General features: G+C 37.5%; 1 protein-coding gene across 1 annotated transcript in view; it reads left to right on the forward strand.

Moving 5' to 3' along the window:
* Positions 1-13,848, forward strand: part of LOC137387145 (uncharacterized) — a 46,704-nt gene that overhangs the window by 28,578 nt on the left and 4,278 nt on the right. Inside the window, exons 15-22 of the mRNA XM_068073461.1 lie at positions 1,234-1,358; positions 3,350-3,476; positions 3,915-4,060; positions 5,655-5,805; positions 7,213-7,347; positions 11,192-11,401; positions 12,771-12,974; positions 13,598-13,769. Coding sequence (XP_067929562.1) covers positions 1,234-1,358; positions 3,350-3,476; positions 3,915-4,060; positions 5,655-5,805; positions 7,213-7,347; positions 11,192-11,401; positions 12,771-12,974; positions 13,598-13,769 — 1,270 coding nt within the window. The remainder of the gene's footprint in view (positions 1-1,233; positions 1,359-3,349; positions 3,477-3,914; positions 4,061-5,654; positions 5,806-7,212; positions 7,348-11,191; positions 11,402-12,770; positions 12,975-13,597; positions 13,770-13,848) is intronic.

Here is a 13,848-nt window from a genome sequence, read left to right on the forward strand (position 1 = left end):
AGAGTTTTCATCTCTAGATATAGTATTACCTTTATGGAAGTTCAACTGTAAGAGTTCTCATCTCTAGATATAGTATTACCTTTATGGAAGTTCAACTGTAAGAGTTTTCATCTCTAGATATAGTATTACCTTTATGGAAGTTCAACTGTAAGAGTTCTGATCTCTAGATATGGTGTTACCTTTATGGAAGTTCAACTGTAAGAGTTCTCATCTCTAGATATGGTATTACCTTTATGGAAGTTCAACTGTAAGAGTTTTCATCTCTAGATATGGTATTACCTTTATGGAAGTTCAACTGTAAGAGTTTTCATCTCTAGATATGGTATTACCTTTATGGAAGTTCAACTGTAAGAGTTCTCATCTCTAGATATGGTATTACCTTTATGGAAGTTCAACTGTAAGAGTTCTCATCTCTAGATATGGTATTACCTTTATGGAAGTTCAACTGTACGAGTTTTCATCTCTAGATATAGTATTACCTTTATGGAAGTTCAACTGTAAGAGTTCTCATCTCTAGATATAGTATTACCTTTATGGAAGTTCAACTGTAAGAGTTTTCATCTCTAGATATAGTATTACCTTTATGGAAGTTCAACTGTAAGAGTTTTCATCTCTAGATATAGTATTACCTTTATGGAAGTTCAACTGTAAGAGTTCTCATCTCTAGATATAGTATTACCTTTATGGAAGTTCAACTGTAAGAGTTCTCATCTCTGGATATAGTATTACCTTTATGGAAGTTCAACTGTAAGAGTTCTCATCTCTAGATATAGTATTACCTTTATGGAAGTTCAACTGTAAGAGTTTTCATCTCTAGATATGGTCTTACCTTTATGGAAGTTCAACTGTAAGAGTTTTCATCTCTAGATATGGTATTACCTTTATGGAAGTTCAACTGTAAGAGTTTTCATCTCTAGATATGGTATTACCTTTATGGAAGTTCAACTGTAAGAGTTCTCATCTCTAGATATGGTATTACCTTTATGGAAGTTCAACTGTAAGAGTTCTCATCTCTAGATATGGTATTACCTTTATGGAAGTTCAACTGTAAGAGTTCTCATCTCTAGATATGGTATTACCTTTATGGAAGTTCAACTGTAAGAGTTTTCATCTCTAGATATGGTATTACCTTTATGGAAGTTCAACTGTAAGAGTTTCCATCTCTAGATATGGTATTACCTTTATGAAAGTTCAACTGTAAGATGTTTTGTTATCATGATTTGCACGTTTCAGATGCGCAGAACAATGGAGCTACAGTACAGCAAATGCGGTCGAATTCTCTGCTGTAACTCTCACACAGTGTATAGCCTACAAAGGAACGCTCTATTTGAGTGGGGCTCTAAAAGCAAATTGGATTCGTATGTATTTAATGGGCTTTCTCTGCATTCTATCTTTTAGCAAATGGTCACGTCATTTTACATTCAACAGAGTGCTTTCTCATTTTTGAGTATCCATGAGGAGAGGTAGTGCAACTCCTGTGCACTTAGATTTTACCGTACTTTTCGGACTATTAACCGCACCCCTATATAAGCCGCATCTGCTTCATTTTCAAAAAATGATAATAAAACAATACATAGGCCGCACCTTTGTATAGGCTGCAGGACGGTGCTTTTTAACGCGGCAGCAACTTTCCCGTTTAAAACGGAACAGTGCCTAACGGCACAGTTTCGTATTAATCGACGCTTTTTAACCTAGTGCCTAACGAACAGTACCGTAAGGCATTGTTTCGTATTTTCTTTCACCGCTAAAGGCGCACTAACCGGAGATTCTGGTTAATGCGCCCTAGCGATGAAAGAAAAAGCGACAGATTATCTGCACCCTTATATAAGCCGCATGGCTCAAATCATCAGTAAAAAGTAGCGGCTAATAGTCCGAAAAGTACGGTAGATGTATTCATGTGTGATTGGTTAAAATCCAGTTTTGTAAGTGTACTCATGTGCTAGTTATTCTGGTGTCACTGTTGCTTCCATCTGCCAGTCTTTCGGACCTTTTCTTTATGTTAGATATATTTTTGACTTTCTTTGTGCTAGCTTTTTGCTGCTATAACAGTTCACATGACTTTCTCACTTGCTGTCTGACTCTCTCTCTGTTTGTCTGTCTCTCTCTATGTCAGTTGTGCATGAAACTGGAATGATATTCCTTTAACTGGTGGGACTGTTTGAGATCAGATGAACCTGACATATTCCTAATTTGATCGGTGTAGTGAGTACCTACTAGTAATTCAGTGTAGTGAGTACCCACTAGTAACTCAGTGTAGTGAGTACCTACTAGTAACTCGGTGTAGTGAGTACCTACTAGTAACTCGGTGTAGTGAGTACCTACTAGCAACTCAGTGTAGTGAGTACCCACTAGTAACTCAGTGTAGTGAGTACCTACTAGTAACTCGGTGTAGTGAGTACCCACTAGTAACTCAGTGTGGTGAGTACCTACTAGTAACTCAGTGTAGTGAGTACCCACTAGTAACTTGGTGTAGTGAGTACCTACTAGTAACTCAGTGTGGTGAGTACCTACTAGTAATTCAGTGTACTGAGTACCTACTAGTAATTCAGTGTACTGAGTACTTACTAGTAATTCACATTCACAAATCAATTGGTTCATTCAACTCGATAAATTTAATAAACACAACTTTTGTGTCTAAAAAGGAAATTTAAGTATTTTTAGAAACCTGGTTAACTTAAGGCATCAAATTGCCGTGGAAATCCTATCACAACTTATTCTCCAAACATTTTTTGAGAACAATGTTTTGAAGAGAACTCAATTTGAAGCAATGGCTAGAGTTGTGTACACATTTTAGTCATGAAAAATTCTTTACTATTTTAGCAGCTGTGCCTGTCCGTCTATCTGAAATTACAAAAAATTTAGGTAAAAGATTACATCATACGAGATTCGAACTTGTGACATTAAGCAAACCAGCCCATCACGCTACTACTTGCACTAGACTAGTTATGTACATAGTTACTCTCTGTGCTTCATCAGCACTCCTGACGATCTCTCACGGTACACTAGACTGCCAGAATACTAGTGTGGATAGTTTGAAGGTAACGAAAGGCGGCTTTTTCTCAGACAGGCGCACGCAACCACAAGATTTTTTTATAGAGCTTATTAGATGACAAGTGCAGCCTACAACTGTACGTCAAGCAATGAAAGTAGTCATTGCAGAGTGTTTTCCATTGCAATATCTGTTCCACTGGCTGCCAGATGCTACTTTATACAGCTAGGACGTCTTTGCCTTCAACAGAAAAACTAATCTGAAGTCCATGCTATACTAATTGCCTTTTTTCATGTCTACTAGCAATTCAAGCAAACAGGCGTCAGATATTTTGTTTCAAGCTTTATATAAATTCTCAAGGTTGCCCGTGGAGGACAGAGTTAGAATATCCACACCTAAAATAGTTGAGCTGTCGATGATCAGTGCCTCTGACATCAGAATGATCTCTTGCGGGGAGAAGCACCTGATGCTGCTATGTACAGACGGGGTGAGTCTCCTTCTGTACTTACAAATTCATTGAGCAGTTTGATTTTTGTTGGGCTGGTAGAGATTGTTGCACAATCTGTACAGTAATAATTTTTGTTTTTTAATTTATGTCAAAAACTAACTGACACTCCTCAGAATCACTGTTGTGTAGGGTTACATTCAGATATGACTTGAATTTTTGCCAGTTTTTGAGTGTATTGTGAGAGTTGTCCTCTTATGTAATCACACTACATGGCTTATTCGTAAACATATTATATTTGTATAAACTTAGGTCTAATACTATTATCCAACATACTTTCACTGTTTTATATAGTGGGTAACTTCATAGATACACTCCTTTTTTACATACTTCCACATCGCCTTTAAACCCTTGCTTTAGTATTGTACTAGTATTTTAGTATTTAGCATTCTTCAATTAACCTCTCACTGTATTTTCTAGCTTTATGGAACTGGCCATTCGTCATACGGGCAAGTGGGAGCAGGTGGCACACGGGAATATATACATCCTGTCAAGGTTGATATGAAAGATTGTGTTGATGTGATCTGCGGAAGATACCACACTTTAGCTATAGACAAATATGGAAGGTAATTGTAGGGTTGCTTGTGGCATGCATCAGGAATATATATTAATAGGTGTCTTGTGACACTCCTTATAATTGTGTGACACTATGGCCACCTGTCAAAACACAAGTCATTAGTTCCTGGAGCTGTTATAGCTGTAGAAAGGAGGGTGCTCATTGAAGGCAAGTTGTAAATATTTTAATAGAAATAATCAGAAGATATGACAGTCACCAGCCATATGTGTTATGAATGTATATAAACAGTACACACATGTAGTACATATAGTAAGCAATGGTTATATATGTGTACATGTGTAAACCAGCTGGAATTGGAATGGTTATGACACTGCATACAGAATGAATTGATTCTCTGCAGCATTCGATAAGATCTCTTTTGGAATGTGTGATAATAGTAGTTATAAATTGTTTGATTAGTTAAAATGACTATGTAAAGGTAGTTGTCTGCTCGTTGTGGTTAAATATCTCTTATAGAAATAGTTTTTAGGTTATTCATTTGAGATAAAACTCTTTACATTGTTCAAAGCATTCAGATGATTACATATACTATTTAAAGGAAACATTTTTGTAAGAATTTTATCAGATGGTTCATTGTTTGTGCTGTGCACCCATCTGCATAGCAATAACTGTTGATCATATAACACAGATATTATACGCGGTTCTACATTTCTTATGAGCACATTTGTTTGTAAACTTATTTCATTCGGTAAAGTAAGCTTGAAGAGAGCCTTTAGCGTTTAATCCTACATGTCTCTGTCTGCAAAGCATGCAATGGGTATTATTGACTCACCACCGAACAGGAATAATATAACCTTTTAGCTACGAGCCATATGATAGGTATTATTGACACCCCTCCGAACAGGAATCATATTACCTTTCAGCTATGAGCCATATGTTAAGTATTATTGACACCCCTCCGAACAGAAAGAATATAACCTTTTATCTCCTAACCATATGATAGGTATTGTCGACACCCCTTCGAACAGGAATAATATAACCTTTTATCTCCTAGCCATACGATAGGTATTATTGACACCCCTCCGAACAGAAAGAATATAACCTTTTATCTCCTAACCATATGATAGGTATTGTCGACACCCCTTCGAACAGGAATAATATAACCTTTTATCTCCTAGCCATACGATAGGTATTATTGACACCCCTCCGAACAGAAAGAATATAACCTTTTATCTCCTAACCATATGATAGGTATTGTCGACACCCCTTCAAACAGGAATAATATAACCTTTTATCTCCTAACCATATGATAGGTATTGTCGACACCCCTTCGAACAGGAATAATATAACCTTTTATCTACTAGCCATACGATAGGTATTGTTGACATCCTTCCGAACAGGAATAATATAACCTTTTATCTCCTAGCCATATGATAGGTATTATTGACACCCCTCCGAACAGAAAGAATATAACCTTTCAAGATAAGAAAAACACTCAGAGTTTGTACAAATTAATTGTGATTTTTCTTATAACGTCCTTCGACTTATTTTTGATTACATCAAGAAGATTCATGTTCATGAAGTATTATAAGAATTCTGCTCACTAATGAGATATGATCTTTATTGTCTCCCTTGCCTTGCAGGCTCTTCACTTGGGGCTGGGGACTCTTTGGACAGCTTGGCCATGATTCTATTGACAATGAGCTCTCTCCTAAACGAGTGGCAGCACTTGATGATGTCTTTGTGATTTCAGCCGCTGCTGGCCATAGTCATTCAATGGTTCTTTCTGTACAGGTATAGTACATCAACTGTTAGGTCTCTCTTCTTTATCTACAGGTATAATACACCAACTGTTAGGTTTCTCCTCTTTATGTACAGGTATAATACATCAACTGTTAGGTCTCTCCTCTTCATCTACAGGTATAATACACCAACTGTTAGGTCTCTCCTCTTTATCTACAGGTATAATACATCAACTGTTAGGTCTCTCTTCTTTATCTACAGGTATAATACACCAACTGTTAGGTCTCTCCTCTTTATGTACAGGTATAATACATCAACTGTTAGGTCTCTCCTCTTCATCTACAGGTATAATACATCAACTGTTAGGTCTCTCCTCTTTATCTACAGGTATAATACATCAAATGTTAGATCTCTCCTCTTTATCTACAGGTATAATACATCAAATGTTAGGTCTCTCTTGCTCTTGCAGTTGTTTTTTTGGTAGTGACTGTCTTATGATTTTGACTTCATCACTGACTTCCATGCAGCTATCTTTCCCACTCTCTCTTGCTATCTGTTTGTGTTTACTTCCCTTTATTTCATGTTACACTTAGCTACATCTTTGTATCTCAGTCTAGGTCTACCATGATCCCTATTTCTTTCATAGAGCTGTGAATATAGTAGTTTCCTTCATCGACTTGTAATACAGTAGTTGTCTTATCAATCGCTCATGACCCATCCAGTGCACATGTCGCAGTTATTTTAGCCCTTTCTCTCTCTCAATGTTCACCATGGTTGGGAGGCCACTGTTAAGAACACCCTATCTTATTCATAGCAAACAAGTGCCCTAACTTTGTATCTTTCAAGAGAGACAAGCTGTCTATGGACTCTAAGAATTAACCCTGAATATGTTTTCACAAGCTTTACTATGTCAAACTGATAGCTGAGGACAGTTTGTGTTTTTCCTTTTTTATAGATAAATTTGAAGAATTGTTTGCGACTGTTCAAAATGCATTTATTGTGGGTCAAAGTTCAACATTGGGTGTAATGTACTTGTGTGAATTCCTTGTAATATTGAGATAAGTGGGCTAATACAACAGCTGAAAGTTAACTAAGCAACTAAATTTGATAGAGGAATTCAAAATTCGCAGCCAGGAACATTAGTCCAGCATTTTCACACAGGCCGATGCCCCGCGCTTTTGTCTTGTTTGAGTTGCAAAAAGATTTCAATTGGACAAATCATGCAAGTTCATTGGTTTTTTATATGATTGTTAAGTAGTTCAATAAATAACTATTGGTTGTATTGGAATGTAAAAAGCTAATAGGTTAATTGCCATTTCACCATCATATAGTCACTTTGTTTTGCAGTACAAAACATCTCACTTACGAGTCTCGCATATCAGTTTGGACCTTAGTGGTTTGCTGATAGGCAGGGTATAGCTAATATATGTACATGTCTCTTCTCTATGTCTATGCTAGGGAGAGGTTTGGGCCTTTGGTAACAATGCATTTGGACAAGTGGATGTCAAGAGAGGAGCGGTTAAAGTGTCTCGGCCTATTGTTCTTGAGCTAGGTGGGGCCGTGCGGCACATCTCCACAAAATACTTCCATAATGTGAGTCTCACTTTCTGCCAATTCCTTTGTAGATCATCTTTAAAATGAACTTGAAAATTGTTTGTGTGAATTTTAACAGGAAGTATCGATATTTTTCTACCATGTTAGATTGTATTTCATGGTTAAGGTTATCTGACTGCCAGGATGTTTTAAGATTAAAACTGGCATAACTTTATTACGATTAAAATGCTCAGAATAATAATACGTGTGCAATGATGTCACGAGTTGGTATCGTTGCGTTATAGTAGATATCGGCTATTGTGTTCAAGTCGAAGCGTTACACGTCTCTACTCCGTTGGTCTCTTTGCAACTACAGACGTCATAATTGCACTTTTGCTTGATCCGAGCGTTTTAACCGCGAATAAGTTTTATCGATCTCAATCTTGAAATATATATATATATATATATACACACAAATCTCAGTGTTTGTTTTTTTGCTTTTATGTACACTTATGTCCAGTTATCGCAATTAAAGTCTATCAATGAAAAGTCCACTTGGTACTGGGAATGAACTTGCAACCTTCAGTCCTGCAGACAGGCATTTATCCATTATACTATCCTGACCAACTGGCTATACTATGGAATAAGTTGTGCACATATTTATTACACATGCCAATCTTTCATGGCTTCACGCTTACCATTCGTATTTTATATAACATTCAATGCCAATGTATTACCATGATATTACGACTGAAGCAAGCTTAGGGCTTCTACTATAGCTACAGATCCTAAAGGGATGAGTCTGCATAGCAGACTCTGCATAGCAGACTCACCCCCTTAGGATCTGTAGTCAATATAGCTTGCATAGCAGACTATAATGCAAGCTGAATATTTCAGCTAGCATTATAGAATTGTTGGCCACAAGAAAAATGCTTAAACTCACTTAAGCAGCAAAACTATTGTAGCCAGTGTAGAGCTGTAGTAGGCACGGCAGCCGGTATAGTATGAATTACACAGGAATAAATACAGCACACACAAATAAACTAACAACTTCATTTGAAGGATAGAATGGTAGATGTTGCGTATGTCGATTAAAAGTAAATTTTCTGCGCATAAACTGTCTTGTGGGCATTCACCTAGTTTCTGATAAAATCTACTAAAATTGTGGGGTGAGTCCATCTTAACGAACTGTTTGACTTGAGCGTCTGTAAATTGTATATACTACTATTGGAGTGTCTGTAGATTGTATATACTACTATTGGGGTTTGTGACACAAGTTTTTTTTATTAAATGCTAACCACTGATATATTAAGAGAATGTGTTGAACTTTTTCTACTCAGGTTAAAGCACATAAATTACATAATTTTTGTATTGTATATTTCAATACATCACCGTCTTAGCTTTCGAATGAGCTATTGTTTGCCATGGTGGGACAGACATTGGTTGGTGTTTATAGGATTTCCCCAGAGCTCTACCGCAAAAATGTTTACTGGCATAGGCTCGGAAATTGTGACGTCACAATTTTCTTATGCGGTGTTGTGTACTCTTACCGCCTATTTTATTGCTTACCGCTTATATTTATCAACAACGATAATGACGCTAGTGTCAGGTGAAGATAGGACAACTCCAGTGAACCAATGAAGATGACAAAGGAATCAGTGTCATTAGTTCTCCATGTACAGATTATTTCTATGATAAATAACTCAGATTCCAAGCACCATACTATGTTTTCCAGATGATATTATGCACTAGCCCTTTCATTTTATTGTGATGTTGAGGGTCGCGACTGAGACTAATTAGTTTCAAGCATTGCGTGATCCCACGAAAGTGGGATTGACATGTAGTCCTGGATTGACATCGCAGGTGACAATTTAATCGATGTGATTCCATTACCTTCATCAATGACAGTGCATTTATTGAAGCATAATTAATTAACCCAGAACATGCGTTTGTATTGGTCGGGCGTTAGCATGATCCCAGGCATTGTTGATTATCTAGAATCCTAGTTTATTATTAGCCCTCTCTGGGTTTAACAGCACCGATTGTTACAGAAAAGCGCAGCCTCAATGGCAGCGAAAGGGATCGGCTACCTAAGGCTAAATAATAATTGTGACATCACATTTGAGAACCTGAACCAAGTGTTTTTTTTGCAGGACATACTTTTGACATCCTGTTTTTCATAGTTCTATTATTCTTTGTGTATTGAATATAGGCTCATTCGAAAACCAAGACTCTGATGTATTGAAATAATATTATAATAAAAAAATTATGTAATTGATGTGCTTTAACTGCCTACACCAAACATTCATTCATTCCTGGAGGTGGAAGGCTTGATATGTTTTATCTTTGAGTTGTTAGGTGACATAAGGTGTCAGTGTTTAGTAACGCAGTCAGGGTTGTTTGATTGAGATGAAAAAAGATTTGAAAAAGAACTGGTGCACAAACCTTATACAGTCAAACATGGATAACTCGTCCACGGATAGCTCGAACACATGGTTAATTCGAACATTTCCTTTGGTCCGTTCCCACGTAATGATAAATCGCTATAGATAACTCGAACTCAACACTGTTAATTCGAACTGTTTTTTTGCCCAACGGCTACCGAAACGGTTGTTATCGCTTTAGAAAATCCCATTATTCAAAGCCATAGAGGCAAACTTCATCTTTTCTTAATTCATAAGCGTCGTTATTACCACCATCGGCAAAATATTTTTGTCAACGACTTTTCTAAAGGTTTGGTGAAATTTGATTTATACTGCTATACGATGAATAGCACGGGCTAGCCGGGTCACGCGCGCAAGGATTTTCGCCACGCACATACAAAACAAAAATCGCATGTTGTTTTTGTTTTGTATGTGCGTGGCGAAAATCCTTGAGTGCGTGACCCGGCTAGCCCGTGATGAATAGTTTTCCGACGTTGATTCCGTGTTGAATCAACGTCGGAATGTTGAATGTTTAAAACGTCTTAAAAATTGTTGTAATTAAACGTATACGTTGTCTGAGCTACAAAAAACTATTCATCGTTTGACCTAAACACAGAATACGTGTGTACATTCAATAAGTATCTATTAAAAAAGCGTGAGTGATATAGAATGTACCGTAAAACCTCGTAAAACTTCTAATTGAACTGCCTCGGAGTGTTGCTCTTAACGAATCCCAGGTAAAGTAAGGTAATCTGCATAAATTTCAAGAAAAAACAGCAAAATTGATCGTGGGTAAAACCCCAAAAGAAAAAAATGTCTTTTCTTTTGAGCATTTCAACAACGATCAAGTTTTGCCAATGTCAATCTAAAAAACGTCCTGGCAATAACATCACCTCAAACAACAAACCAATCTCAAGTGATAGAAAAATCTCTATACTTTTTCATAAAAACGTTTTAAACTTTACATTAGAAGCATTTAAATTGAAACAAGCCACTTGTGCTTTTGATTTATATTATAGTTTGTATATGTACATGTATCTACTAATAAATAAGTAAATATATGGACTTGTGACAGTGCTCTGATAACTTGAACGCTCCGATAATTCGAACACTTTTGCTCCGGTCCCTTGAAGTTCGAGTTATCCATGTTTGACTGTATATACACTTTTAATGGGCAATCTTCAATCATTCCTACAGAAAAAACGTCTAACATATTGTGCCACAAAAAAGTTTAAATAATTTTAAATATTTTTCCATTGCTTGTTTATAGGTAATCAACTATCTGATGTTTATCGTTTTATTTTGGCTCTAATGCTGTCTGAAAACAGGTCCATACAAGTCAAAAATGTAGCAGCTGTCAAATTTTGAGCCAGCAACAGTTTTGTAACACTTCTAAAATGTTGCGTTTTTTCAAGAAGTTTCAAGTTTGTAGTATACATGGCAGTGTTTGTCCTCTGCAGTAATCATTTCAATTCTCTCAGGTTGCTGTTCTAAAATCGGGAGCTGTCACCCGGTGGGGTATTCAACCATTCTGTCTGAAGAAAAAGATACAGACTCTGACTGCTGTGTGGTCGATGCCATCCCAAAGGTCAAAGGGCACAAAGGAAAAGCCCACCATAGAGGAGATGGTAGAGACGATAAAGAGTTGTACGGACATAGATGTCAGCAGCTGTATAGGACAGATCATACAGGTGCTCAGAGATATACTCATGGTGTCGACTCATGGTGTCGACTCATGGTGTCGACTCATGGTGTCGACTCATGGTGTCGACTCATGGTGTCGACTCATGGTGTCGACTCATGGTGTCGACTCATGGTGTCGACTCATGGTGTCGACTCATGGTGTCGACTCATGGTGTCGACTCATGGTGTCGACTCATGGTGTCGACTCATGGTGTCGACTCATGGTGTCGACTCATGGTGTCGACTCATGGTGTCGACTCATGGTGTCGACTCATGGTGTCGACTCATGGTGTCGACTCATTAACTTACCTATTGCAGCTGCTTTAGTCGGTGCCCTTTTGTAGTAACAATAGCAGGTTCATACATGCTGGTTTAACCCACAGATTTGTTACTGACACTAAAGTGGAGCACCTGTAACTCTTTCGCTAACACAAGCTGCGTAGGGTGGCTCCGCATGGCGTCTGCAGATGGTCATGAGCCGCTGTGAGGCTTTGCCAGGCTTTATCTTTAACATTTATGATCGGTGATTAGTTAATTAATTAGCCTATCACATCTATACATGAATGAAAGGAAACAATTACCTGCCTGCGTTGAGCCAATAGAAAACATGTTTACAGCTCACCCTGAGCTTAGTTTTGCTTTGCAAACACTTAATTTTTTAGCGCAATTTCTTTTTTGCAATGATTATCAAACCCATTGCCGCTACATAGGTTTTACCAATTGTACATGTATGTAGATCAACGGACTTTGCATGACTAGCCATTGAACACTAGTACTACTAAGGGTGATTATTTTGGTAGGGTGGTTATATAGGTAGTTTGAGAGATAGGAGTTGGTGTGTTAGAAAAAGACAGACCTCTACACCTTATTATAAGCTTTAATACATTAAACATGCTAGGAGATACTAGGATGCCAGTAATATAATAACGTACTATTACTTACCACTGATCTCTACTTATTCTTTCTAGAGGCATCAACAGTTCGGATTGATATTTACTGAGGTTACTTTTAATTACATTTGAACTTTGGCATCTTTAATTTTGCTTTGATCTTCGTATATATTAGCAAATGAATGATATTTTCATTCCAATAATTTGTAGAAATTCTTATAAAAGACAGAAACCTTCAACAGAAAAACACTCATTAGTTTCATTTAGAATTGAGAGGTTAACCACGACAAGCTGAATTTAAAAGATCCTACATCATGTCTGTTATACAATTCAGTGTTTTAAATCACTGGCTTCTGCATACTGCTTGAATTCATAATGTTTATGATAATCCATAATGCTGTAGCCTTAGTATCATATGGCTACTCTAAGCAGTAAATAGCAGCCTGGAGCGGGTTGTGGATCAACTGGTGCATTAATATCTCTGTAGGCTGAGTGTGGCTCCTCGCACACTATTTTTCTCACTGATGCTGGACTCATGTACGCTTGGGTAGAAACGCAGAATGAACTCGCCAATCCTATAATTCCCCTGTCACTGTCGGATGTCGTCTATGTAGTCACCAATAGTGGCTACTCTCTCGCGCTCACTTCTAATGGCACACTTTATTCCTGGGGTAGGAACAACTTTGGCCAGGTGAGACATCAGTTCTACGCTGTTTGATGCAGCAGTGGTGGTGTTTTGCAAGCATTGCATACACGCATCTGTTACCTGGGTCTGTAGTTCAGGTGTACACCTAGCAGGTAGAACTGTAGTTGAACTGTACTCATAGCAAGTAAACTGTAGTTTAGCTGTACTCATAGCAGGTAGAACTGTAGTTTAGATGTACTCATAGCAGGTAGAACTGTAGTTAAGTTGTACTCGTAGCAGGTAGAACTGTAGTTAAGTTGTACTCGTAGCAGGTAAAACTGTAGTTTAGATGTACTCTTAGCAGGTAGAACTGTAGTTTAGTGATACTCTTAGCAGGTAGAACTGTAGTTTAGATGTACTCTTAGCAGGAAAATATTGCAAGGATTCAATTTAGCGAGTCAATTAGTCTGCCTTTCTTGCTGTTAGTTTTACGTTGTTGTAGAGCAATGCTTCTATAGCCAATTATTGTTAAAGTAGGCTTGTAATGAATTTTTTTTAAGTAGACAGGTAATGAATTATTGTTAAAGCAGGTAATGAATTATTGTTCAAGTAGACAGGTAATGAATTATTGTTAAAGCAGGTAATGAATTATTGTTCAAGTAGACAGGTAATGAATTATTGTGTAACAGCTGGGTCTGGCCTTGAGAAGTGTGAGGTATGTGGAAAGACCAGGGGAAGTAAGAATTCCAGTATCATACAGGAGACCTTCCCGAGCAGACATGCATGGAACTACAGTTACTGAATACCTCGCCCCTGTTGGCCCAGACTCTACAGAGTATGGGCCCGAGTCTAGGATTTTAGGTAATCCTCTATGTTTAGTACATCTTGAGCCTGATTTTAGCGTAATCATAAACAGGCTCCTGTATATACTGTGACTGGT

The sequence above is a fragment of the Watersipora subatra genome, chromosome 2, assembly GCF_963576615.1.
Source record: "Watersipora subatra chromosome 2, tzWatSuba1.1, whole genome shotgun sequence".
In the NCBI taxonomy this organism is placed as follows: domain Eukaryota; kingdom Metazoa; phylum Bryozoa; class Gymnolaemata; order Cheilostomatida; family Watersiporidae; genus Watersipora; species Watersipora subatra.